The sequence below is a fragment of the Hylobates moloch genome, unplaced genomic scaffold (genome assembly GCF_009828535.3).
Source record: "Hylobates moloch isolate HMO894 unplaced genomic scaffold, HMol_V3 SCAFFOLD_13, whole genome shotgun sequence".
NCBI lineage: Eukaryota > Metazoa > Chordata > Mammalia > Primates > Hylobatidae > Hylobates > Hylobates moloch.
In genome coordinates, this window is record NW_026652288.1 from 89,332,909 (window position 1) to 89,358,603 (window position 25,695).

The 25,695-nt window shown below is 39.8% G+C and overlaps 1 protein-coding gene across 15 annotated transcripts in view; it reads right to left on the bottom strand.

Annotated features, from left to right (window-relative positions):
• Window positions 1-25,695, bottom strand: part of PEX5L (peroxisomal biogenesis factor 5 like) — a 789,103-nt gene that overhangs the window by 16,540 nt on the left and 746,868 nt on the right. For all 15 annotated transcript variants that reach the window (XM_058427079.1, XM_058427077.1, XM_058427076.1 and 12 more), the window contains 2 exons: window positions 4,025-4,141; window positions 61-204 (listed from right to left, as the gene is read on the bottom strand). In XM_058427079.1, the coding sequence (XP_058283062.1) occupies window positions 61-204; window positions 4,025-4,141 (261 nt within the window). The remainder of the gene's footprint in view (window positions 1-60; window positions 205-4,024; window positions 4,142-25,695) is intronic.

The following is a 25,695-nucleotide window of genomic DNA, read 5'->3' on the forward strand; positions in this document are numbered from 1 at the left end:
ATCTGTCCCTCGTTAGCACATGCCCTTTCTGAGTCTGGCAGAATGAAGGGAGAATGACACCTCTGCATCTCCAGGGTCCTGAAGAATTGCTGCTTCCATGAACAGGATGGTGACTGGCAGGTCCCCTTCCTTCAGCCTTTTTAAGCCTTCTTCAAATGCTCCAGGCCAGTCCTTGAAGGGGTTTTCAGTGTGAAAGTAATATCCCTGCAACACAGAAAAAGGCCAGTGCATGAGCCATTGATTTCTCTTCTCATTCTCACATTCAATAAGTTCTCATTAAAAAGTCAGGAAACAACAGATGCTGGAGAGGATGTGGAGAAACAGGAACGCTTTTACACTGCTGGTGGGAGTGTAAGTTAGTTCAACCATTGTGGAAGACAGTGTGGTGATTCCTCAAGGATCTAGAACCAGAAATATCATTTGACCAGCAATCCCATCACTGAGTATATACCCAAAGGATCATTCTACTATAAAGACACATGCACACGTATGTTTATTGCAGCACTATTCACAATAGCAAAGACTTGGAACCAAACCAAATGCCCATCAATGATAGACTGGATAAAGAAAATGTGGCACATATACACCATGGAAGGCTATGCAGCCATAAAAAAGGATGAGTTCATGTCCTTTGCAGGGAAGTAGGTGAAGCTGGAAACCATCATTCTCAGCAAACTAACACAGGAACAGAAAGCCAAACACCGCATGTTCTCACTCATAAGTGGGAGTTGAACAAAGAGAACACATGGACACAGGGAGGGGAACATCACACACTGGGGCCTGTTGTGGGGTGGGGGGCTAGGGGAGGGATAGCATTAGGAGAAATACTTAATGTAGTTGATGGGTTGGTGGGTGCAGAAAACCATCATGGCACGTGTACTCCTATGTAACAAACTTGCATGTTCTGCACAGGTATCTCAGAACTTAAAGCATAATAAACAATTTTAAATTAAATTTATTTATTTTGATTATTTAATTTTTTATTTTAAATTTAAATTTCTGCTTTTCCTTATTATGAATATAGTACATTTCATTGTATAAAGTTTAGATAATACTAAATGATATAAAAAGATACAAGAAGTTACCTATAATGCCACGACCTAGATATGACCACAGCTACTATTTTTGAGTTTGCTTTCTTCTGATATTTTTTGTTCTTTTCGTTTCAACAATTTCCCCTTAAGATTTTAAAAATACTGACTCTTTAGACATGTTTTTGCTAAGTGCTACCACCCATCCCCCAAAATATGAATCTCACATACTGTATATTTGTTTACCTACTAGGGCCCTTTGGAGAACTACAAACCATTGTCATAGCTAAGAATTTTTTTGCCTTCACCCTGCACCAGTTTTTGCCTACTGGGGGCTATATTGGCCCTGTTGAGAATGCATGTTTTAAAGTTAAAGATTTTTTTTTAATTGTAAAAATTTAAAGAATACAGAATGTACAAATAACTGGTATTTTCTATGAGTATATAAATTAAACAAATAGGCACATATTACATACTTAGTCTTATAGCTTAGGCCTCACTTAGTTTTATATTGTGATTTCTCTATGTTATTAAATTATTCCTATGGATATGCTATATTTATTTGCTCAATCCCCTGTTGATGAATATTCAGGTTATTTTACATTTTTTGTTATCATAAATAAAACTACGGTGAAAGCCTCATGCAGAAATCTTTGCTGCATTTACTTATTACCTTAGGACAGACTCCCAGAGGGATTTATTAGGTTAAAGGTTATGAGCCATTCTTAAGCCCTTGAAATGTGTAGCTAAATTGTTTTTGAAAAAATTTGTCCCAACTTAAACTCTCATCTGAAGTATCTGAGAGATATTATTTGTTGCAATTTTACTTGCATAGATTTTCATAAAATCCTTTAAATTTGATAGATACAAATAAGCTAGTGTATTGATGATGTTACTAAGGTTTAAGAGTAGATCAAGTGGAGGCCTTCAGTCTCCATAGGTGCTTAGAAGGACAAAATGCCCCCATCAAAAGCCACAGGGTGTGACTGGCTTATGTGGGGTTAGTGTGGGTATGGGGTTCTGGGAGTAAGGGGCTATGGAGCTCAGGCAGACCTCGGGGGCATGAGTTACAGCCCAGAGTCTGATGATCTGAATCAATGTCCTGTGTTCTCACTTAGCTTTGATTTCCTTGTGGAAAAGACAGTTACTTTTAATGAGATGGTTGTTCTAATTTTATGAGATTGCCTGGCCTATTGAGGGACAGAATATTTGGAGGAGAGAGACATTTTAATGACTATGTAGATTGCGGATCTACTAAAATCGGAGACTATTTGTCATCATATCCCCAGTACTTAGTGTAAGAGTAGATGCTCAATAAATATTTGTTGTATTAGCAAAATATCACGAATGCTATCCAGAACTGAATATTATTGAGACTTCCTCCACCACAAAATAATAATACATACTTATCTATATATAGTTTTTCTTTTATTCTTTTAATTAATTAATTAATTAATTTTTAATTTTTGCGGGTACCTAGTAGGTATATGTATTTATGGGGCACATGAGATATTTTGATACAGGCCTACAGGCATACACTTATGTGATGTGCGTAACAGTCATATCACGGTAAATGGGATATAATCACTTCAAGCATGTATCCTTTTTAGTGTTATAAACAATCCAATTATACTCTTTTAGTTATTTTAAAAGGTACAATAAATTATTGTTGAGTGTAGTACCCACTGTGCTATCAAATACTAGATGTTGTTCATTCTATATAACTATATTTTTATATCCATTAACCATCCCCAGTTCCCTACCCCCTTCCCCTGCTCATTACCCTTCCCAGCCTCTGGTAACCATCATTCTACTCTCCATCTCTATGAGTTCATTTGTTTGAAATATAGCTCCCACAAACAAGTGAGAACATATAAAGTCTGTCTTTCTGTGCCTGGCTAATTTTACTTAACATAATGACCTACAGTTCCATCCATGTTGTTATAAATGACAGGAAGCCATTCTTTTTTATGGCTGAATAGTACTCCATTGTATATATGTACCACATTTTCTTTTCCTTTTTTTTCTTTTTTAAACAGGGTCTCATTCTGTTGTCCAGGCTGTGCAGTGACACCATCACAGCTCACTGCAGCCTTGACCTCCTGGGGTTGAAGTGATCCTCCCACCTCAGCCTCCTGAGTAGCTGGGGACCACAGGTGTGTGCCACTATGCCCAGCTATTTTTTTTTTTTTTGGTAGAGACAGGGTCTCACTCTGTTGTTCAGGCTCACATTTATCCATTTGTCTGTTGATGGACACTTAGGTTGCTTCTATATCTTGGCTATTGTGATATATACTTTTCTAGGTAAGAAAGTTCCACATTTTTCTTTCAAGTCATTTATACTTATTCCCCAGTGTTCTCCCCAACCCCACCAAGTGTTTTATAAATGCATAAATCCTAGAGCAACTGGGACTTCAAGAGTGATTTGGCTGGTTGTTCACTGTACTTGCACATTTGCTGGGGCTCCTATCAGGGGAGTACCTCTAAGGAATCCTCTTGGGACTTGACCTGGTTGTGTGAGAGCATCCTTTCCACAGAGTTTCTTTGCTAGCTATATAATGACCACCTGTGAAATATAGCCCCAAGTCTCCACTTCACTCCCATGCCACTGGTGTCACTTCTGTTGTTGGTAAGTCAACAGGACTCACATGACTGGCTGACAGAGTATTGTGAGATTAGACCAATTCTTGTTCCAACTCACCCTCAATGTCAGCTAGTTCAGTAACTGGCTAGCAGTCAGGATCCAAGCTCTGGTCGGCTGCCAAACTGTCTGTCTGAACACTGATAAAAATAAGAGCATTTCATTCCAACTTGGCTGCCTTCACACATTGGATAATTATATTGTCTCTATCAGAATTTCTTCTAGGTCAGATTGACATTAAATTCTTTTTAATTACTGTGTTTTTGACAGAATAGCTATTGACTAATCGATAAAATATGATCCAAAAAGGTTGAGAAAAGTAGTCAGCATGTATAGGAACAGAACTGGTTACCTTCTCACTAGCCGAGATGGTTACTTGGTTCTGGGCTTCTTGGTTCTCAGATATCCAGTTCCTCCGAGCCATTTCTTCCCATTCTGCTTGCATCTTATCCCAAAACTCTGTATCTGACTGGGAGACAGGAAAAATGAATGGAGATGGATTTAAGAACATGCCACATCATCGGTGGTTTTTATTTTTTTCCCTAATAGATAAAAGAGACTTCTGAGGAGGAATAAAATGGCTGACGACATCCAATTGATAGGCGTGGCTGAAGAGCTTCTGGAGGGTACTCACTGGTCGGAGCGTTGAAGCGGATTAGCTGTGGTTTTCTCCAGCAGGAGAATAACTACCATCAGAAAGACCAGGATCACATATGCCAAATTCAGCTAAAAACCCACTACTTATATACAGTTTCATGTGTGGGCACTAGGCTACATTTTAGGAAGGGCAGTCTCTCCCAGAATTGCTCCTAGCATATAAAGAATTAGAGCAACTGCTTTGGGACTGGCTGAGCAGTGACTTGGGAGGACAGCCAGGTACGGACAAGAGAATGAAACATTAGTTGATCCTACTCTGTGTCAAGCACTGTGCCAGCAGAAAACTGAGCCTGGAGGGTTATGGCCCCAAAGCTAGGACTCACGGGATCTGAACCCCATCTGCCTTCCAAGCCCACGCTTGTCAGATTATGGCAAACTTGGTCTACTGGTGCTAAAGGATGAGGGACGCTGGTGTGAACCTGACTGAATCCTCTTCAACGACTTTTATGTGGCAGGATGATTTTTTGAAAAATGCTACTTTGTGTTTTTGTTTTCTTGTAGTTTCCCCACACATCTTCTGTACGGGAAATCAGGCTGTTTGCTCTTCTTTACTTCAAGGGAGGTGTGTGTTCCCAGACTGAAGAAGATTTTTGCTGTAAGAGCTGTCCCTGGTTGACTTCTATTTTATTAAGCCTCAAGAGAGTACTTTAAGTGGCCCAAGGGGCAGGAGGAAGGAGCAAGCATCTTAAAGAATTTAAGAGAGACGGAATTTTCCAGGGGTAGGGAAAGAGATGGAGGGTGGCAGGTTCTGATTAGTGGGAGACTGGTGCTCAGTTTTTAGCTATTTCCCAGGCAAACCAGCTTGATATCAGAGAGGATGACTGTGGATGTATAAAGAGGGCTCATTTGAACCCCTGTTCTCACATGGCCCGGAAATAGAAAGTGAATTTCAAAGAACCACTTTGGCCTTGGATGGCTGCTAGTGGTCACCATGACAGCCGGAAGCAGGGGGGCGGCGGGTGGGGGAGACTCTGTCCTTGTTTTCTGACACTACATAAGCCTTCCATATTTCATATTTCATGCCCTAGAGTAAGTTCCTTGCCAGCCTGGTAAGAGAGACACTTGGAAACCACTTTATTTTCTTTAAACAAACAAATAAAACAATGAGTATTCCTTGAACACCTGAATCTGGGACTGAAATTCATACTCTTTACAAATTGCAAATCTCAGTGTCTATGATTCGAAGTCCTGTGACTTGTTGATACACCATCACACCGACTTGAGGTTAACCTTCACCTTTTAATCCTTCTGGTCTGCCTGGGCTGTGGCTGCCCTGAAGCAAGAACTCTTCTTCAGAGTTGCTTTGAGTGGTAATTATAATCTTATTTCTTTTAGATATAAATGTTCATGGAGTAAGAACCAGCCCAATGTGATAATCCCAAACTACTAAATAAATAGTAGCTCTTTCTCCTGCTTTATTATGTCCAGAATTCTCATTCCTCTCACAGAAACAGGTTCCACCCCTTTGACAAAGGCCTCCTCTCAACAAGGCAGCAGGCATCTTGATAATCTATGTCCATGATGCTGGAAGCACATGGAATGGCTACTAGGAATCCAGGCTCAGCTCAGAAGTAAAATTCAAAATTTATTTTTTAATGGCTTTTTCTAGTAGAATACCACATTGTGCAAACAGAATGATCTCAAATATACAATAGCCATGGCTAGATAAAAGACTAGGAAGAAATATGCCACTATATTAATAGAAATGTGTCTTTGAATGAAGAAATAATGAGGGATGTTTTTCCTGCCTCTTCATACTTCTCCTACTTTCTAAATTTTCTATGATGAGCATGCTTTGCTTTTATAATTAAAAAGTAAGGTTAAACAACGAAACAAAAAATATCTTTCCTAGGAGGCTGAGGCAGGAGAATGGCGTGAACCCGGGAGGCGGAGCTTGCAGTGAGCCGAGATTGCACCACTGCACTCCAGCCTGGGTGACAGAGCCAGACTCCGTCTCAACAACAACCACCACCACCACCACCACCACAACAACAACAACCACAACAACAACAACAACAACAAATCTTTCCTTTTTATTAATACCACGAAACCTGAATTATTAGATACTAAAAACTTTGGAAAAAATTTGGGGGAATTCATTTTTTAAATAGCTTTTCAAAGATGCAGGTTTAACATGTCTGCAGTAGAAGGAAAGACAAATCTATCACGTGAATTTCATAATGTTTGCTGACTTTCCCAGACTCCCACTGGGTGATATGAGAGGCCAATGACTGCACATACTTTCCAAGGCAAATACCTTCGTCCAGTGAGAGTCCTTGGAATTTAAAGCATATTACAAGTTTTCTGCATGAAAGAATGTGAAGGAGTGTACATCTGAGTTACCAAAGAATGCATTACCTTTCTTGCAGCTTGAAATTAGAGCAGTAGATACATAAATAAGGCTCCTTTGGAAAACCGAGAGAACCTCAGCTGAGGTAGAGCTGCTGGGCTCTCACTTAATGAGATACACCAGAACTCACTGTTATCACTTAAAATGAGTTACTGCTGACTAATTAAAGTGCAGAGCACAGTTTTCATTTAATTACAGAAGACTACTTTTAGTATAATCAATTTTCATCCAGTTGCGGAATCCAGACTTCATTCACGTAGCTACAATTAACGCTGCTTCCTCTCACTGTTTTAAATGAATTTTAGAGAAACCTGAAACATACCTGAATTTTAAAGACCTTCGACATAACTGACGGGATTTTATTTATTGATGATTTTCTTAGCTCTTCTGGGATTTTGGTAGATTGTTGTTTATACTCTGTGTAACAAGCTATCTGCTTACATCAGAAATGAGCTATTATTTGCCAACCATATCCATGTCTAAGAATAGTTCTCTGATGATAAAGTATAGTACATACTCATAAAAACATTGGGATATGCAGCATGGTGGTTAAGAATAGCAGGTTTCCCCTTGGATGGACCTGGGGTCAAATTCCTTTTCTGTCATTGCCCTTTTGTGAATCTCTTAATATTTCTAAGTCTCATTTTCCTTATTTTTAAAATGAAGATATAATAGCAATTTTGGTTAGTTGTTATGACAACTAAATGAGAAAATGCATCTGTGGCATAAAGTACATGGTAGGTGCTCAAAAAAAGTAGGTGTTCTTGCTAGTGTTTTTATAGTATTGAGAAAAATATAGAGAATAAAACAAAAATCACCCACAACCGCAAAGCTCAAATATAAAAGCTGTGAATAGTTTGGTGTTTTCATTTGTTGTAAAAACATATTCTTCTTCTAGATACCTTCCTTCTCTTCATTTAAATCTTTCCCTTCCATCTAATTACTCAAAAATGAGATCAAGGTTAAGAAAATTATGGTAAAACCTCTATAATGGACCACCATGCAGCAATTAAAATGATGTTTATGAATAGTTTATTATAATATTGAATAGTCCTTGAGTTATAATGTTTCTTGCTAAGTAGTATAATCACAGTAATAGAAAAACAACCACAATAATTATCTGGGGGAGAAAAGACTGTAGAGAAAGGCGCTGTATAACTCTTTTATGGGATGAGGTTATTAGCAATTTATCCCATCACTTTTTTGTGTACTTTTTACCATTTTCCAAATTTTCTATTGCTAGCAGAAGTTATCTCAGTGGAAAAGTAAGATTTGGTTAAAAAAAAATGCTTACTTCTTTTCAATTTCAGTCCCTCCATGATGTTTTCTGTAACATTCCCACACTAGAGCAATCTTTTGCCTCTGAATTCCTTCATCATTGATATTCTGTGTTAGTGGTTTGAAAGAAGAAAGATGTGTGCTAGAATTTGAGCGAGTCACTTTAACTCATCTGTAAGTTATTTTTCCTCATTTGTAAAGTGAGAAGATTGGGTTCGTTAGATAGCAGCTCAGGCTTCTTTGTCTACATGGATTGACTCAGATCAGAATAAGGCGGAAGGAAGATCTTAGCACAGAATCACGTTTTTTTTTTTTTTTTAAAGGAGCCTTCTAGTCTATTTACTAATCTCCAAAAATCATACTTTAAAATGTTTTCCCAAAAGTACATTGGACATTATTTTCCTTCACTTTTTTAACTGTAAAACTGGAAAACAAAATTTTTTATAAGAACCAGAGCAATATTAATTAAATATTAATTATATTAAGATATGAAGAATAAGAAAAGAAGCAATTTATCTTAGAACAGGAAAGTTTAAGGGATGGCAGCATATTATCAATTCCAATTCACCAGTTGATTTTAGTCATCTAGTTAACATGGAGCTACTTTTGATTTTGTGGTCAAATGTAATTGTCAGTTAGAAAGATCCTGGGGTTGTGCTGTAAAGGAACTAATCAATGTGAGATTAAGTGGCAATTCTTCCTGGGAGGAGTCTGGATTTCTTTTTGCCTCTTTAGACTTCCATTGATGAACTGTCACTGGATCAAAACTTGAGAAAACCAAACCAAAACAAACCAACCCAACCAGCTCTGCCTATGCAGAAGAAAAGAAAGTAGGCCAGGTGCGGTGGTCACGCCTGTAATCTCAAGACTTTCAGAGACCGAGGCAGGCGGATCACCTGAGGTCGGGAGTTTGAGACCAGCCTGACCAATGTGGAGAAACTCCATCTCTACTAAAAAATACAGAATTAGCCAGGCGTGGTGGTGCATGCCTGTAATCCCAGATACTCGGGAGGCTGAGGCAGGAGAATCACTTGAACCTGGCAGGCGGAGGTTGCGATGAGCCGAGATCGTGCCATTGCACTTCAGCCTGGGCAATCAGACTCTGTCTCAAAAAAAAAAAAAAAAAAAAAAAAAGAAAAGAAAAGAAAACAGTACTTCTTTTACATGACAAGGAATGAAAACCACTCTGCAAGTTTGGATTAAAAATTTGCCACAACAAACAATTTTGCTGCAGTGAAATTAGGTGCGTATCAGTGTGGGGCTTCACTGCCCTGGGGTCCAGTAGTCCAGGCTGGCCAACGGTAATTGAGTGTCTCTACTCACCATATTTCCTGTTTTGTAAGAGCTCAATACTAGTTGAAGATTTTATGTGGCTGCCCAAAGAACATATTCAACCCGGAGCTGCATCACAGATGTGCAGTGTTCTCATGGAGGGCAGGATAGAATTTCAATTGGTCAGAATTAGTTTGAGCTGTTAGTGTGGTGCTGGGTGTCCCATGTAGTGAGTCTCATTGACAAACTGGAGTCTCTTCAGGCATGAGTGACCTTGGGCAGGAGTAACCCTGCTGATGAAGAATGGGTAAAGGAGCAACTCACCTGCTAACACAATCATCAGGGGGATGCTGAGAGCTGAGCAAACCAGCCCAGCTTTGCTTTGCAGACGGCAGAACCAGGATAAATGAAAGGCAATTCCAGGGGTACAAATTTTTATCAAATGCAATACAAAACTGCCTGAAAATGGAATGGGCTCCTCAACCTTAGAAGTCTTCAGGGATGGAATGACCAATGTGAGGAGTGCTGTAAAGATGATTCACAAATCAGATGGAGGTTTGACCCAAAGAATTCTTTGGTCTCTAACAACTGTGAGTGTCTCTGGTTGCAACGTTATTAATGAATTGATTTACTGAGCCAAACAGGAAGGCTCAAAATTAATCAAATCTCTGTGAGATAAACATAGATCTGTCATGCATTCCTCTTTCTCAATCTAAACAGTATAGGTCTCAATATTGGTGGCGGTATGCTGAAAAAAAAAGGAGTTAAATTTTAAAAAGAAATAAACAGTGTAGGGAGGAAAACAGATGGGCTTTGGCCTCAGGTAGAACAGGCTATAATTTTGGCTAGGCTCCTTGTCACGTGACCTTATGCAACTTAGTTCACCTGTTTAACTCAGTTTCTTCTTCTGTAAATTGTAAAAAATCTCTTAAGAGTAAGGGTTAAGTGAAACAATGTATGTGAAGTGCTTAGAACTTGTAACATGTAAGAGCTAAGGAATCAGCAGTTAATGCTATTTTATTGCTTGGAAATGAAAAATAATATTTCCCAGGATACAGAGGGAATGCAATCTCATAAACTATGTGAATTGTGTGGTTCAGAAGTATTGCAAAACAAAAATATTGGTACTAGCACTCAGATTTTTCTAGTTGCCTCTGGGATAGACATGCTTCTTCCTTGTTTCAATGGAGTCAGCCATCACTCCAGATGCTGGCAGGCACCTGGGCAAACAGCCCAAGGCTCTCACCAAGCAATGTGCCAGCAGGGTAGCTGCAGAAATGTGGGGAGGAAAGACTGGAAATGATGGGAAGGGGAGGAATGAGCACAGAAGGCTGGAAATAAACAATATAAGGTTCAAGAAATTTGGCAGAAGGAAATCAAGAGCCATTTCTAACAGAGGAAATCCTAGATAGTTTTCTGTTATTTCCTTTCTCTTCCTCCTTACCCGGCAAGGGGGCAAACAGAAATGGAATATTAAAGAACAAAGAGCAAAGTATGTTGTCTAAATAGGAAGAGGTCACTTTTGAAAGGCTTTTAGCATATTCATTAGCAAACGAATGTCTTTGCAGAACTGGAATTTCACATGAATATATCTGTGTTCTTGGCTCCTGTGGTATTTGCCTTCACAAAAAAAGAACTGCTGTTAATGTGCAATGGAATATGCTGAAGCTTTCTGTGCTTCAGGCATAAGGTTTTGCGGGGCCAGTTTCTCAGTGGCTGTTTTTTATTGCAGGCAAGTAGGGGCTGGTGACTAGGGCTCCTTTACCATGGGCATGAAGAGATGGGGACATGTGGAGATGGGCAGAGGGTCTTGGGGTTTGAATCTTGCCCATGTTCCATATGATAACAGGTTATGTGATGAAAAAAGCCAGCAGTGAACTAGAAGAGTGGGAGTCAGTTCCTGAAAGGGTTTCTTTTTCTTTAGACATGTTTACAAGTCATGAAAACTCACCAGGAAGCTCTCTACTTGTTTTAAAAAATAAAGTATTAGACATGTTTACTAAGCCCAAACTACATGTTTGTCACTGCGCATTGCATTATGAAAATATTTAGGAAACGAAACAAGCCAGAACAAAAATATCTAGATGTGGATGCTACCCTCAAGAACCTCAGTGCCTAATGATGAAATAAAAATAGTCGTAACTGTAATTCAGGACAGGGTGAACAATAAAATGCAAAAAGAGATGAAGTTACTTGCTCAGTCTCACACTATTATTGGTAAATGATACAACTAGAAATCAAAATAGTTCATTCTTTTCTTTGACAGTCAATTGCTTCTTCCCCAAATGGCTACAGCAGTTTTTCTGGCTCCAATCTCTTCAGAACCTTGTCTCATTTAATTAAGAGGTAGTCTATTGCCCTGTCTTTGAATGCCTGCCTTGACAAATAGAACACAATGGGAATACTCGGGCATGACTTTTGAGGCTAGGCCCTAAAAGGTGATACAGTTTCTGCCTACCTCTTCTTGAGGACACTCGCCCTTGGAATCTAGCTACTACCTTGCAAGGAAGCCCAACCCTCAAAGAAAGGCCACATGGAGGTGTTCCAGCCATCAGTCTCAGGGATGTCTCGAGTAACTACAAGCATAATCCATCCAAGAATCTGTTTGTGAGTGAGTGTGCCTTCAGATAATTCCAGACTTCTACCCTCATCTTCAGCCTTCAAGCCACTCTGACACCGTGTGGAACAAAGATGAACCATGCTCTCTGAGCTCTACCCAAATTACAGAGTTTTGGGCAAAACAAATATTGTTGTTTTAAGCCACAGGTGTTGGAGTAATGTGTTATGCAGCCATAGTAACTGGAACATCTTTTACTACTTTAGGCCAGAGGACTGGAGTAGGGGAGGAAGATGAGGCTTAGAGAAGGGACTTCACTCTGGAGGCTTCTTTGAAGGGTTGGTAGGCCAATGAAATGTGTTAGTATCTCCCAAAAGACTGTTCTAGGAACAGAGTTCTGTGGCCAAATGGGCTTCAGCTACTTTAGGTTAAGCTAAAGGCTGCAAATTAGTAGCCTACAGGTCAGATCTGACAGAAATTCAGTGACCAAACTTTAGTCAATCTCCCCCCAGCCCTTTTCTCAACTAGGCTTCAACCCCAGGTTTCCATATCTGTCCTTGCGAAGTCTAGTTTTAGCAAGAATCCTGCTAAGTCAGTCTAGACAGATATCTGATTGCCTCTACATCTGACCAAATTTTTCATTCCCACCATCCCCCAGGTGATGTCTGATCACCTGGCCTGACTTCAGCAAAAATCCCAAAAAGGTGGGTTCAATCAGAATCCCCCCAACCCCTGATGTCTCTTCTTAGTAATTTCCCATTCACTGATACCCACCGTTCTTTGGCTGGATCCCTGCCTCTCCATGCTGTATTTGGAACTGAGCCCAGTTCTATGCTGAGGTCTTCCTCCCCCTGCCACCCACTGCAATAGTTCCTGAATAAAATCTGCTTTTAGTGCTTTAACTACTGTATGGCACTGGTTTTCCTTAGCAGATGTAGCCAAGATACATGTTTTCTCCCATCTCATCCTGGATGAGAAATTTCACATGAAAACCCAGATTTCAGACATTTTGTGAAGATCTGTTAATACAAGACCCACATTTCTAGAAGCAGCAACTTTCAGATGCTACATGTCGTCTCTGCCACAGTCAGCACCAGGTCCATACCTTTACCTGCCTGGACCTGTAGCCAACTGAGTTTGCAATTTCTGGACATAAGGAAACAGGTTCTTTACTGTGTGACTTCCCAGGATCTTCATATGCTAATGCATATTTTAAATCTCTGAGAGGGGGACATGAGCAGCAGTCTCCTAAATGTATTTTACCTTGAACTATGTGTATGTGTGTATGTGTGTGTGTGTGTGTGTGAGTGTGTGTGTGTATGTGCGCGTTTAGGGTTCTCTAGCAAATGTTGAGATAAAGCCTTAGTGTATGAGCATCTAAAGTTCCACAAAAACAGAGACCTTTGGTGGGCTAATTTTTGTGTATCCTGCGACCAGCTTTCAGGGATAAGAGTCTATGACATAGTTTGTTTTACGTGATTGCTTCCAGTGAAACTCATCTCCAATTAGCCAGCAGGTTTTCTCATCCTCACATCTGCTGTGTGAATCAGAATTCTTCAAGATTTTGTTGCTGTTATTATTCTAGAAAGGGAAATGAAACCCAGAATGTGGAGAAAAGAATTAAGATAATTTTTGGTGTGTTTTTGACAAGAACACTCATTTGACATATTCATCTTCTCAATACTAACCAGTAATTTAAAATGACCTTTGAAACTGCATATAATTATGTATACAGAATAGACAAAGACTGGAAGAAACATGAAAAAATGAAAACAGTTAATTTATTAGTCTAGTGGGATTTCTGGGGAGTTTCTGACCTCTCCAAACCTTTTCCAATTTCCTTTACTATTTTTGCTTTTTTCTGGACTGTTTCAGTTGATGCTGCCATACTATAGTTGTTTTTAAAACCTCTTAAGTAAGAGAAATTCTCTGATAAAGAAATTATTTTCTGACGACCAAAAAATTTCAAGTTCTATGGTTGGTTCAGAGCCTGCAAAATTAATAGCACCAAACATCGCTTTATAATGGGAACGGTGATTAAGAGCAGGAATTTTGGAGTTAGATCAGGTTAGAATCTCAGGACTTAACGGTGGTGTGACCTTGGCCAAGTTACTGAATGTCTCTATGTCCCAGTTTCTCCACCTTAAAATGGGAGTAACACTTTGCTGATAGGGCTGTGGTGAGCACGGAGTGAGATGAAGGAATGTAAAGTACTTGGCTTAGAACACAGAAAGTGCCCACCCGGGGGCAGCATTTATAGCTACAACTAAGCAACCTTATGTCTGGGAATGAATGGGTTCTTTTCTCCCCTGTTTTCCTTTGATGCAGGCAAAAGTCAACAGAGGGATTAGTTTAGAAGCATTTTCCTTTGTAATATTTTCCTTGGTGATAAATAATTTAAACTTGCTATTTCTTTCTTTTTTTTTTTTTTTTAGACGGAGTTTCGCTCTTGTTGCCAAGGCTAGAGTGCAGTGGCGTGATCTTGGCTCACTGCAACCTCCACCTCCCAGGTTCAGGCGATTCTCCTGCCTCAACCTCCTGAGTAGCTGGAATTACAGGAGCCTGCCACCAGGCCTGGCTAATTTTTTTTTTTTTTGTATTTTTTGTATTTTTAGTAGAGATGGGGGTTTCACCATGTTGGCCAGGCTGATCTCGAACTCCTGACCTCAGGTGATCCACCCACCTTGGCCTCCCAAAGTGCTGGGATTACAGGTGTCAGCCACTGCCCGGCCTTAAACTTGCTATATCTAAAGCCCATGTAGATACTACCTTTTACTTTGTGGAAATAGTATTTTCCTCTCGTTCTTTCAGAATATTTGGAGGGAGAAAAAAACTGTTTCATTTTGGCAGGAAAAGTCCAATTTAAAAAACCACTGATATTGTATTGATCATATTGCCCTGATATTCTGGTTTCCTCTCTTTTTTTTTAATGACTATCTGATTGTCAAAATGGTTGACCAAATGTAAAGACAAAGTCTGGATCTGGCTTGTTATCTTACGAGGCTATTGGGTAGGACAATGGTTGAAGCTGCTTTCTTTGGCACTGAAATCAAACTGGCTGACTCAACAGCAAGGCAAGGATTCTGAGAAGCTGCAGGGGGCTTCCAGCCATGGATCTGGTGCTGGTGGTATCACGTGGGAAGGTGAATGTGTCTGTGTTACCTTGAGCTAATATACAGCTATTTCGTAGCTAATGTGGAGCTAGGTAGTTTCTGTTTTACCCACCAACGCCTCAAGAAATTCCAGATGGCCAAAATCATCCATATTTTCCTGGTGTATTGATTTATTGGCCTATGAGGATTAATTTGGACAGGACTAGAGAAATATTTTCTCTGCCAAGGATACTAGGCATTGGATCTAGCTTCTTGGCAGCAGCTGCCTCATTCCTAGTATCAAAACACAGAAGAAAGGCTCCCCAAAAATGCCAGGCCAGACACTCTACTGGCCAGGGAAAAAACCCCGCTCTCTGAGCACTCTTTTCCACAGATCCTGACAGACAAAGGGGAGGAGACTCTAGATGGACTGACATTCCTCCATTTTCAGTCACTTGCCTGTATCAGCAAGATTTGCCGGACTTTAACAAATGATATATATCTGCATTAATCTCAGGGGCTATTATGTAAGTAAGATCACATTTGGAAAGCAGGTCTACCATTTTAAAAAAGAAATATGGCTGGACGCAGTGGCTCATGCCTGTAATCCCATCACTTTGGGAGGCCAAGGTGGGTGGATAATGAGGTCAGGAGTTCAAGACCAGCCTGGCCAAGATAGTGAAACCTGTCTCTACTAAAAATACAAAAATTAGCCAGGCATGGTGGCGGGTGCCTGTAATCCCAGCTACTTGGGAGGCTGAGGCAGACAATTGCTTGAACCCAGGAGGCAGAGGTTGCAGTGAGCTAAGATTGCACCAGTCCACTCCAACTCCAGCCTGGGTGACAGGGTGAGACTCTGTCTAAAAAAAAAAGAAAAAAAACTACAAGACCGCAGTGCTTTTCTAATGTCTTTATAAGATAGATTTTTTTAAAAATATGGAATCTCCGTGAAGTAATTCCTAAAATTTAAAGGGTAGCATCTTCTCAAAGTAATCATATTACACTTTCACATTAAATTAATTTATTCAGCAAACATTATGGGCAAGCCTACTATGTGGGAGGCAGTATTTTAGTCACCAGAGTGCAGCAGTGAGCAAGAGAGATGCTCGCCCTGCTGCTGGAGTGTGCAGTTTGCTGGGGCATAGACAGATGCAATACAGTATTATAAGGACTGGGGTAAGGGGGAGGAAAGGTGCTCTGGGATAGGAGAGAACCCAGCCTAGACTTAGGAGTTGAGGAGTCTTCTTGGAAGCAGATAACACCCAACTGAGACTCTAAGGTTGAACAAATGTCAGCCATGTAATGGCACGAGGAAAGAAAATTTCCAGTAGGAGGAACAGCATGTGTAAAAGCTAGGAGAAGGATTACAGGACCCATTCTGGGAACTGATTATGACGATGCCAGTGTAAACCTGAAGGCAGAAGGTGTCAGAGGTGAGGATGTAGAATATTCAAGATCAGAAAATACCTTATACAGTTAGATGAATAAGCTTGGACTTTGTTCTAAGGACAACTGTGAAGCCATTATTTAGATCGGTGTTTCAGAAAGATTACTCTGGTTGAAATGAGGAGAATGGAATACACAGGGCATTCTGTTCTCCACACTGAAGGCTGCAACATGTTTATAAGGCTGTTACAGTTGTCTATATAAGAGATGATAGTGACTAGGGTGGGGTGCTGGCAGTGGAGAAGGAGAGAAATGGGTAGATTTGAGAGATCTTTAATAGAATCAGTAGGACTTGGTGTTTGATTAGATGTTGGGGTGGCGGTGGGGGGAGAGTGACAGAGAGAGAGACACACACACACACACACACACACACACACACACACACAGAGAGAGAGAGAGAGAGAGAGGGAGGCTTCTCACTTGGGGGATCCTATTCCCCAACTACCTACCAACAAATCTTCTTACTTACTTACCCACCCACCTGCCTGCCTACCCACCCACCAACCTACCTACTTACCCACCCACCAACCTTCGTATTTACTTACCCACCCACCTGCCTACCCACTAACCTTCCTACTTACTTATCCACCTACCTACCTACCCACCTACCCACCAACTTTCCTACTTACTTACCCACCCCCTCACCTACCCACCTACCCACCAACCTTCCTACTTACTTATGCACCCACTCACCTACCTACCTACCCACGCACCTACCTACCCACCTACCCACCAACCTTCCTACTTACTTACCTACCCTCTCACCTACCTACCTACCCACCAGCCTACCTACTTACCCACCCACTTAACTTAGTTACCCACCCACCTACCTACCCACCTACCTACCCACCTACCCACCAGCCTTCCTACTTACTTACCCACCCATTCACCTACCTACCTACCCACCAACCTACCTACTTACCCGCCCATCTACCTATCTACCTACCCACAAACCTACTTACTTACCTACCCTACCCACCTATCTACCTACCCACCAACCTACCTAGTTACTTACCTACCTACTTACCCACCCACCCACCTACCTACCTACTTACCTATTTAGCTTTGTAACTAATCTTCAATTGTTAAGCTAAATAATGCCCTATTTGAATTGTAGCTTAGGCGAAGGATGGGAGTGGAGTGGGGAAAGGAACAGTTATGTTTTCTTTTCTTGCTTATTGTCGGATGGAATCTGGGCCTTAAGACGTCCAGTCCAACTCCTCCTTATGGGGATGGATTGTGGGCAGTAGGGCCAAAGAGAGACAAATTAGGAAGCTATTGCAGTAATCTGGGTTTAGCCTGCATGATTACAGTGGGAATGGAGAGGAAAGGGTGAATCTAAGAGGTTTTCTGAGTGAAGAAATAAGAGGATTTAGTGACAAAACTGCATTACCTCTTACAAAGAGCAACAATATTGAATATGTATAGTTTAAAAGAGCTTTCAAGTGTCTCAACATATTTGACCTTTACAAGTTACTTGTCCAAGGTCAATAGCTAGTTAATAACATAACCAGGGCCAGAACCCACATCTCTTAATTCTTACTCTTGCACACTTTTCATTAATGCAACCTTGCTTCCCCTCAACCCTCTCTGCCTCTCTAACCTGTTCTTTGCTTTAAGGATCAATCAATATTGTAGCTTGGCAAATATTATCTAGGTTGGACAAAAGAGCAGAACAGAGCCCTTCTGTTTATCTCTTGTCACTTAATTTTCCTGAGACAAACCAAGTTCATTCTGGTTAGAAATACAAGGTCAGTGATTCCACTCTCAGCCTCTTTTCTATCAAGAATGAAAGAAACTACAGTGGAATGCTAAAATGGGACTCTTTCAGCGTTGGCTGTGGTTCCAAAAGAACGAAAAAAGAAAAAAAGAATGAAGCAATAGGTGCCTGACTACCTAGTCTACCTAGGCTGGACTTGCCAAAGGAATGGTAAAGTCTCTCTCTCTCTCTCTCACATACACACACACACGGTTTTTCATTTACAACATTTATAAATTTTTTACTTATTATTATTATTTTTGCCAAGGCTAGAGTGCAGTGGTGCAATCATGGCTCACTGCAGCCTCAAACTCCCAGGCTCAAGCGATCCTTCCACTTCAGCCTTCCAAGTAGCCAGGGCTACAGGCACATACCAACATGCGTGGCTAATTTTTATTTTTATTTTTTTGTGGAGACAGGGTCTCCATATGTTGTCCAGATTGGTCTAGAACTCCTGGGCTCAAGCGATCCTCTCTCCTTGGCTTCCCAAAGTGTTAGGATTATAGGTGTGAGCCATTGCACTCTGCCCAAATACAGGTTTTCAACATTTCGCCTATAACTCTGATAAAATGGCTAAAGTTGAAGGAGCCAAGGGAGAACATTTCTAGGAAAAGAATGATGAAGGATATGTTTCTCATGGATCAGATCTGGGCCACCAACGAGTGACGCTGCCTGGAGCTATCTTGAATTCCACCTAGGTGCCTTCCTGGAAGGGTGAGGATTGGTGACAGTCTCACTGAAACTGCAGTTGGATATTCCCTGTAGGAATCTCTGAGGGACCCACAGAAGCAGAACATGAGAGAATGTGCTTGTGGTAAACATCCATCAAGCCCAGAGAGCACCTAGGCTGGCTCATGACTGTACCCATCACACAAGGCTGGGCTCCTTTGCTGCCTCTCACTGCTTTGGGCCCTGCCGTGGAGGCCTTGGAGACTGTGGCTAGTGAGCAGAGGGGGAAGGAGTAGGGCCGGGAGAGAGAAGGTTCACCGGGCAGAGGACTAGGCCTAAAGGTGCTCCTAGCTTGGGGAGTGGGAAACTCTAAATTGTGAATATGTAAGAGTCATATAATTATTATAGAGGACTGGATATTTTAGTGACTGAAACAATACTGTCCTTGAGACCAAAAGTGTCTGGAAGCTTTTTATTATCTTAGAATGATTGGAAAAGCTATGGGACTGTTATGGCTTGAATTGTGTTCCTCAAAATGATATTTTTAAGTTCTAACACCCAGAATTTATAAATATGACCTTGTTTGGAAATTGGGTCTTTGCAGATGTAATCAAGTTCAAATGAAGTTCTTAGGGTGGGCTCTTAATCCAATATGGCTGATTTCCTCGTAAGAAGAAAATGTAAACAAAGAGAGGAGATGCTATTTCAAGACACACGAAGACACAGAAGGAAGATGGCCCTGTGAAGATGGAGGCAGAGACTGGAGTGGTGCAGCTACAGACTAAAGAGCCCCAGGTTCCTGGGGCTACAGAAGCTGGAGGAGGCAGCTATGTTCTCAGGCTATGAAGCTGAAAGCCAGTTCCTGACCTCAAGGGTCTCACAATCACTTGGAAGGAACAGCTGGGGTGTTGAAAAGTATTCTGCACCAAGTCAGAAAACGTACATTCTTGTCCTGGTGCTACCACTCCCCTAGAGATGTGATCTCAGCCAAATCAAATAACCTTTCCTCACATCCAAATGTTTGGAAAATATTTCTGTACGTTGTGAAGAGTTATACCAGGGTTAGGTGATGTTATTGTTGTTGCTTTTTTTTTTTTTTTAAATAAAAACACTTTTCTTATATCATTTGACTGTCTACAGAGATGTGAGACAATATATCAGTCAGTAATGGTTGCTGCTAACTAGCACAGCACAAAACAATCCTAAGTTCTGAGAGGACAAAACAGCAATAGTGGCTTTGTCTTTTTTCTCTGGGAGGCAGAGCTTGTGATTTATTTTTTAAAAGTATATTTAGAATCTGAAGAACATTGCTGACTCAAGAGAAATGTGAAGGTCAATAGTTGCATCTAAAGTTATGCTGTCATGACATTTGAATAATTAAAAGATTGTTTTCAGGGATAATTGTAGTCCCACATTTTAACTAAATATTTAAGGAAAATAAACGATAAACATGCTCTGTTTTCATATGGGGAACTCCAAAGAGCCCATTAACTGTCCAGATGGCCCGGAATGGGATTAAAGCAGATTTAAATTAGGGATCACTGAAATCTTCAAAATTAGATTTAAGTGGGTGTTAGAAGAGTATTTTAGAAACTTCCTAAAATTCACTCAAAATATGAGAAAACAATGATTTTTATTTCATTTACGTATCTGTATTGGTATTTTTTGATCAAATACTTCAGAAAATTTTTAGAAAATAATGTAGGCAAACCAAATTCATTGTAGGCAAATTAGACAAATACATGAACAAAAAGAAAAAATAACCTTCCTAATTTTACTATCTAGATGTAATCACTGAGAGCACTTCAGTAGATCTTATTTTAGGTTTTCCCCTTACATTTACATGTAAAAACCGTTGCTCGTCGACTCTGAATCCAAGGGCCAGTTATTTCCTTCTGTGAGCTCTAGTTTTCTCATCTATAAAAAGGAGTTAAAATGCCTACTTCACAGGATAATCAGGAGGACCACATTTTATAACACTTATGAAATATTTGGCAGAGTGGCTGGAACATAATAAGTGCTCAACAAACATTAGATTTATACTTATTTTGTGAAAGTAGAACTTTACTGTGCACATAATTTTATAATCCTTTATTATGGATATATTTACATATCAATAAAGAGGCTATTGATTTGTATTGAGCTCCTATACTAGGCCCAACAGACCAAATCAAAATGGAGTCACTCATGCTAAAGTTACAGGCCACCAAAACTGTTATTTATTTGACCTTTTGAGAAATCAGGAGAGAGAGAAGAGACAGATCCCCAAACAGGCCACTTTTGGGTCCCTGTTTCTGTTTTCTTTAGCCTCTTTTTTGCTTATAAAGTCAACTTCCTCTGCACAGCTCATCAGATAACCTTTTCTAAATTTTTAGAATTAGGTAGATGCTATGCTTATTCATGAATCACAAACAAAAACCAATTAGATCATTTAACCAAATTTGTTGTGGTTTTGTCTTTTGACAATAGTCATGGGATTATTCTGGTGGTATATTTTAGACTAAAGTCTGAAGTCCACCTTGGTTTGGCTTCTTAGCCTTGAGAGATTTTGAAAAGTCTAATCTGAGAGACCTTATCAAAAATGCAAGCAAAGCAGACTTAAAAAGACCCTATGTGGTCAATCACTATTCATGCTGCACTTATGTAAATAATCAGGCCAAGTTTGATGAGACTATTTTGCAAAAAATTAGTCTTACTTTGATTATCTTTGGCAGAAATGGGGGTGACTAGAGAGAGAAAAATTATATTTTAGAAGAAAAGTTATAATACATTGTTATTAGATTGTATTCCTATTCATTTCTTTTGAGTTTTTGTTATCTACCTGTAGACTGGACTGGATCCTAAATTCTAGTTTCTTTGAATATGTGGCTATAAATTTTCAACTAAGAAAAAGAATTGCTCTCTTCCTGAAAACCTATAAGCTGAAAGTGAACAATTCAATAGAAATTTCAAGGAACAAGTCTCATTCCTTATATGTAGGCCACACTGAGTTTACCAAAGTGCCTGATGACCTTCAAACTGCAAATCAGAATGAGAAGTTGTTGACTTCCTACTGTGAACAGCTTTTCCCAAGACATTGGAACAAGTCTCCTCATCATGATGAGACTCTTAACTCTCTCAATTTTTCTTCACTTATGCCTACCTCTTTCACTTGGCTGTAACTTCACAATCAGTAGCTTCTGTGAATAACTTGATGAAGTATTGGATCCATTATGTCATCATGCCAAACCCAGATCTTTGTGTAGCCTAAGAGATCCTTTAGTCCACCCGGTGGCTAACTTTAGCAACATCCCTTACATAACTGTGTGCTCAATTTGTACAAGTGGTCCCTTTTATAGAGTTAGACTTTTAGACTAACTTGTTCTCACTATCTGTTCTGATTCAACCCAGTCATGGGATGCTAAATAGTGGAACTGCTACCTACTAGCTGAACATGGAGAAATCTGTGCAGTTCCTGCCACTTCTTGTTGCACACGGATAAATACATTGGGTATTGTCAAAACTCAGTTGTAAAAATTAATAAAACAGACTCCTCATCTGGTTCATTGTTGGATCTATTAGATTTTAGTTGATTTAGTTTGTGAGAACCCTGGCTAAGGAGTGCAGTCCAAACTCTCAGTATTATCCTCCTGATGGCCATAGAGTAGCCTTCCTGGTGTGTTGCATTCTCCCAAAAGTTTTAAATGTTTGCATGTAGCCATCCATCAAATATCTACCTTGGCCTTCCAGTGTTTGCTGAAAAATCAAATTTTTAGATATATACTGTTAATAAAGACACTATGTATCTTTTCTTTCAAGAATAATCTTAAAATGTTTTTGAAATTCTTCAAAATTTCTGGCTTTTAGTGGCATTCCTCCTTATTACCTAGTACTAATAAGGTTTTTTTTCCACTTGTGTTTTGTTTGTTTATTCCAATAACAATTTGAGAAAAGGAAACTAAAAACAGGTAAAAATCAGAGAAATCAAGTGATTCAGATTTCAGAAAATTAAAGTTTCCTTAAGTTGCATTTAACTTGGTTGTACTGGGCTGCCTCTACATACTGATATGTCCTCAAAACACATACATTCAATTTCAAGAGTATTAAAGAGTAATGGTGACCTTTACTATAGCTTCTCTTAAACAAATATCAACAGTCATTTTTTTAAAAGCCAAAACTTCATTTGCTTGTGATAAGTTGTGTGAGTTTGACTAGGAATTAAAAGGTTTAGATTGGAACCCTATGTCTTTTATTAGGCCCGGAAAATTTTACATTGTTATGTACAGAACATCATTATCCTTGTTGCTGCAAGGCTTGGGTTTGCATCTTGACTGTTGTCTAACTAATAACTGTTAGAATTATTTTGAAGATTAAGTAAGATAGAAAATGTGTGTGCAAAACAGTACAAGCTTGACAAATAGTAGATGCTTGATACTTGTAGAGGATGGTAGGATAAGAGCAAATAAAGATATTTCTCAAATTAAGGAATTTTAAAAAGAAATAATTTAGCCATCTATTGATTGTTTTTACCTAAGAAGGAAACGCTTTATACATATATTTTAAAATATTATCTTTTATCCTCAGTGTTCTGACATAGTTTGCTCTCTAATGACAGGCTTTTTTTTTTCTTTTTTTAAAATTAAACTTTTTATTTTGAGGTAACTGTATATTCATAAGAAGCTGTAAGAAATAATATAGCAAGATCCCAAGTCCACTTTATACAGTTTCCTCTATAGTAACATCTGGAGAAACTATTGTGTAATGTAACAACCAGGTTATTGACGCTGATATCGTCAAGATACAGACCATTTCCATCACCACAAGGATCCCTCCTGTTACCCTCTTATAGCCATACTAATTTCCCTCATACCTCACCCCCTACTTAAATCCTGGTAACAACTAATCTGTTCTCCATTTCTATAATTTTGTCATTTCAAGATTTTTTTTTCTTTTTTTTTTCCTTTTTTAAAATTATTATACTTTAAAAAGTTTTAGGGTACATGTGCACAATGTGCAGGCTTTTAAGGAGAAAAAAGTTTCCAACACAGGCTGTTAAATGTATTTGTTGTTATGGAGACCACAATCGCTAAACTGATCAGCAAATCCAGACTCTGTAAAGAAAGGCTTTCTCATTTGAGAAAGAAAAAAAAAAATCTATTTTTTTTTTTTTGGTAGAAAGAAGAGGGGATACTTTGCAGGTGATACATGAGATGCAATGTTATTGATTTTCTTTTCCATTTGGCGTTGAGGTAAGGAAATATAAGGATTTCACTCTAAATAAAGAGATTCAAGAAAAATTCCAGTTCCAAGAAGATGATTGAAATTCGTTTACAAAATTAGATGTGGATTAAAAAGCAACTGACATAAATTAAAGGTTTTCAACTAAAGAACTAATTGTTCCTAGGCTTTTATACTGTTTTCTTTAAATATACTGTAATTCAGCATCATATTTTTCAAATGGTGACAAAAATACCCATTGTATTCTTTAGCTAAAAATTACATTAAAGATGAGTTGAGACCCACTTCGCAGTCAGGCTTTTACAGATGTAACTGCTGGATTCCAAAATAATAAACATTGTCACTTGGTCAAATTTTTCTAAAGGAAATAAGACAGAAACATCCAGTTGAATGCTAGACTATTAAATCTTAACCAAATGTAGCTATTGTGCTAGTCTTATGCTGAGAAAAAGAAATAGGATTCTTTGGGTCCATTCACAGAAGACTGAGTTCTATTTTTCAATACCATGGAAACTCACACAACTTCTGTAGTTTTTCTTCACTTGTACTGAGTAGTTTGTGATTATATATCCGTGCACCATTCTAGGGAATGGAGATACAGCAATAAGACAGGGCTTCCTGCTCTTAAGAGTTTCCAGTCCAGGGGAAGGATATGATAATAAAAATACACTTTGGAGGGCCGAGGGGGGCGGATCACGAGGTCAGGAGATCGAGACCACGGTGAAACCCCGTCTCTACTAAAAATACAAAAAAATCAGCCGGGCGTGGTGGCGGGCGCCTGTAGTCCCAGCTACTCGGAGAGGCTGAGGCAGGAGAATGGCGTGAACCCAGGAGGCGGAGCTTGCAGTGAGCCGAGATTGCGCCACTGCTGCCGGGCGTGGTGGCGGGCGCCTGTAGTCCCAGCTACTCGGAGAGGCTGAGGCAGGAGAATGGCGTGAACCCAGGAGGCGGAGCTTGCAGTGAGCCGAGATTGCGCCACTGCACTCCAGCCTGGGCAACAGAGCGAGACTCCGTCTCAAAAAAAAAAAAAAAATACACAAATGAATAATATAATTTCACATAGTTATTAGCACTGCAAAAAATAATTATTAGAATAATTATGGAAGTTCTTTTTGTTTGTTTTTAAGAAAAGTTGATCAAAAAACACCTCTCAAAGAAGGTAACATCTGAGCTGACACCTACATAACTTGGGTAACAGCATTCTGGGCAGAAGATGCAGAGATGAGAATGAGCTTGGAGGGATGAAAGGGTAGAGAGGCCAATGTGGCTGGAATGTCCTGTGGAATGAGGAGGAGGGACAAGAGGGAATGATAGCAGGGGCCAGATCAGGTCCCATGGGCCATAAGTAAGAATTTTGCATCTTGTTTTATTTGTAACAGAAAACTATCGTCCAGTTTTTTTGTTTGTTTGTTTGTTTGTTTTGAGATGGAGTTACTCTCTTGTCTCCCAGGTTGGAGTGCAGTGGCATGATCTTGGTGCACTGCAATCTCCATCTCCCAGGTTCAAGTGATTCTCCCGTCTTAACCTCCTGAGTAGCTGAGATTATAGGCATGCGCCGCCATGCCGAGCTAATTTTTGTGTTTTTAATAGAGACAGGGTTTCACCATGTTCGCCAGGCTGGTCTCGAACTCCTGACCTCAGATGATCCACCCACCTCGACCTCCCAAAGTGCTGGGATTACAGATGTGAGCCACCGTGCCCGGCCTATTGTCAGGTTTTAAGCAGG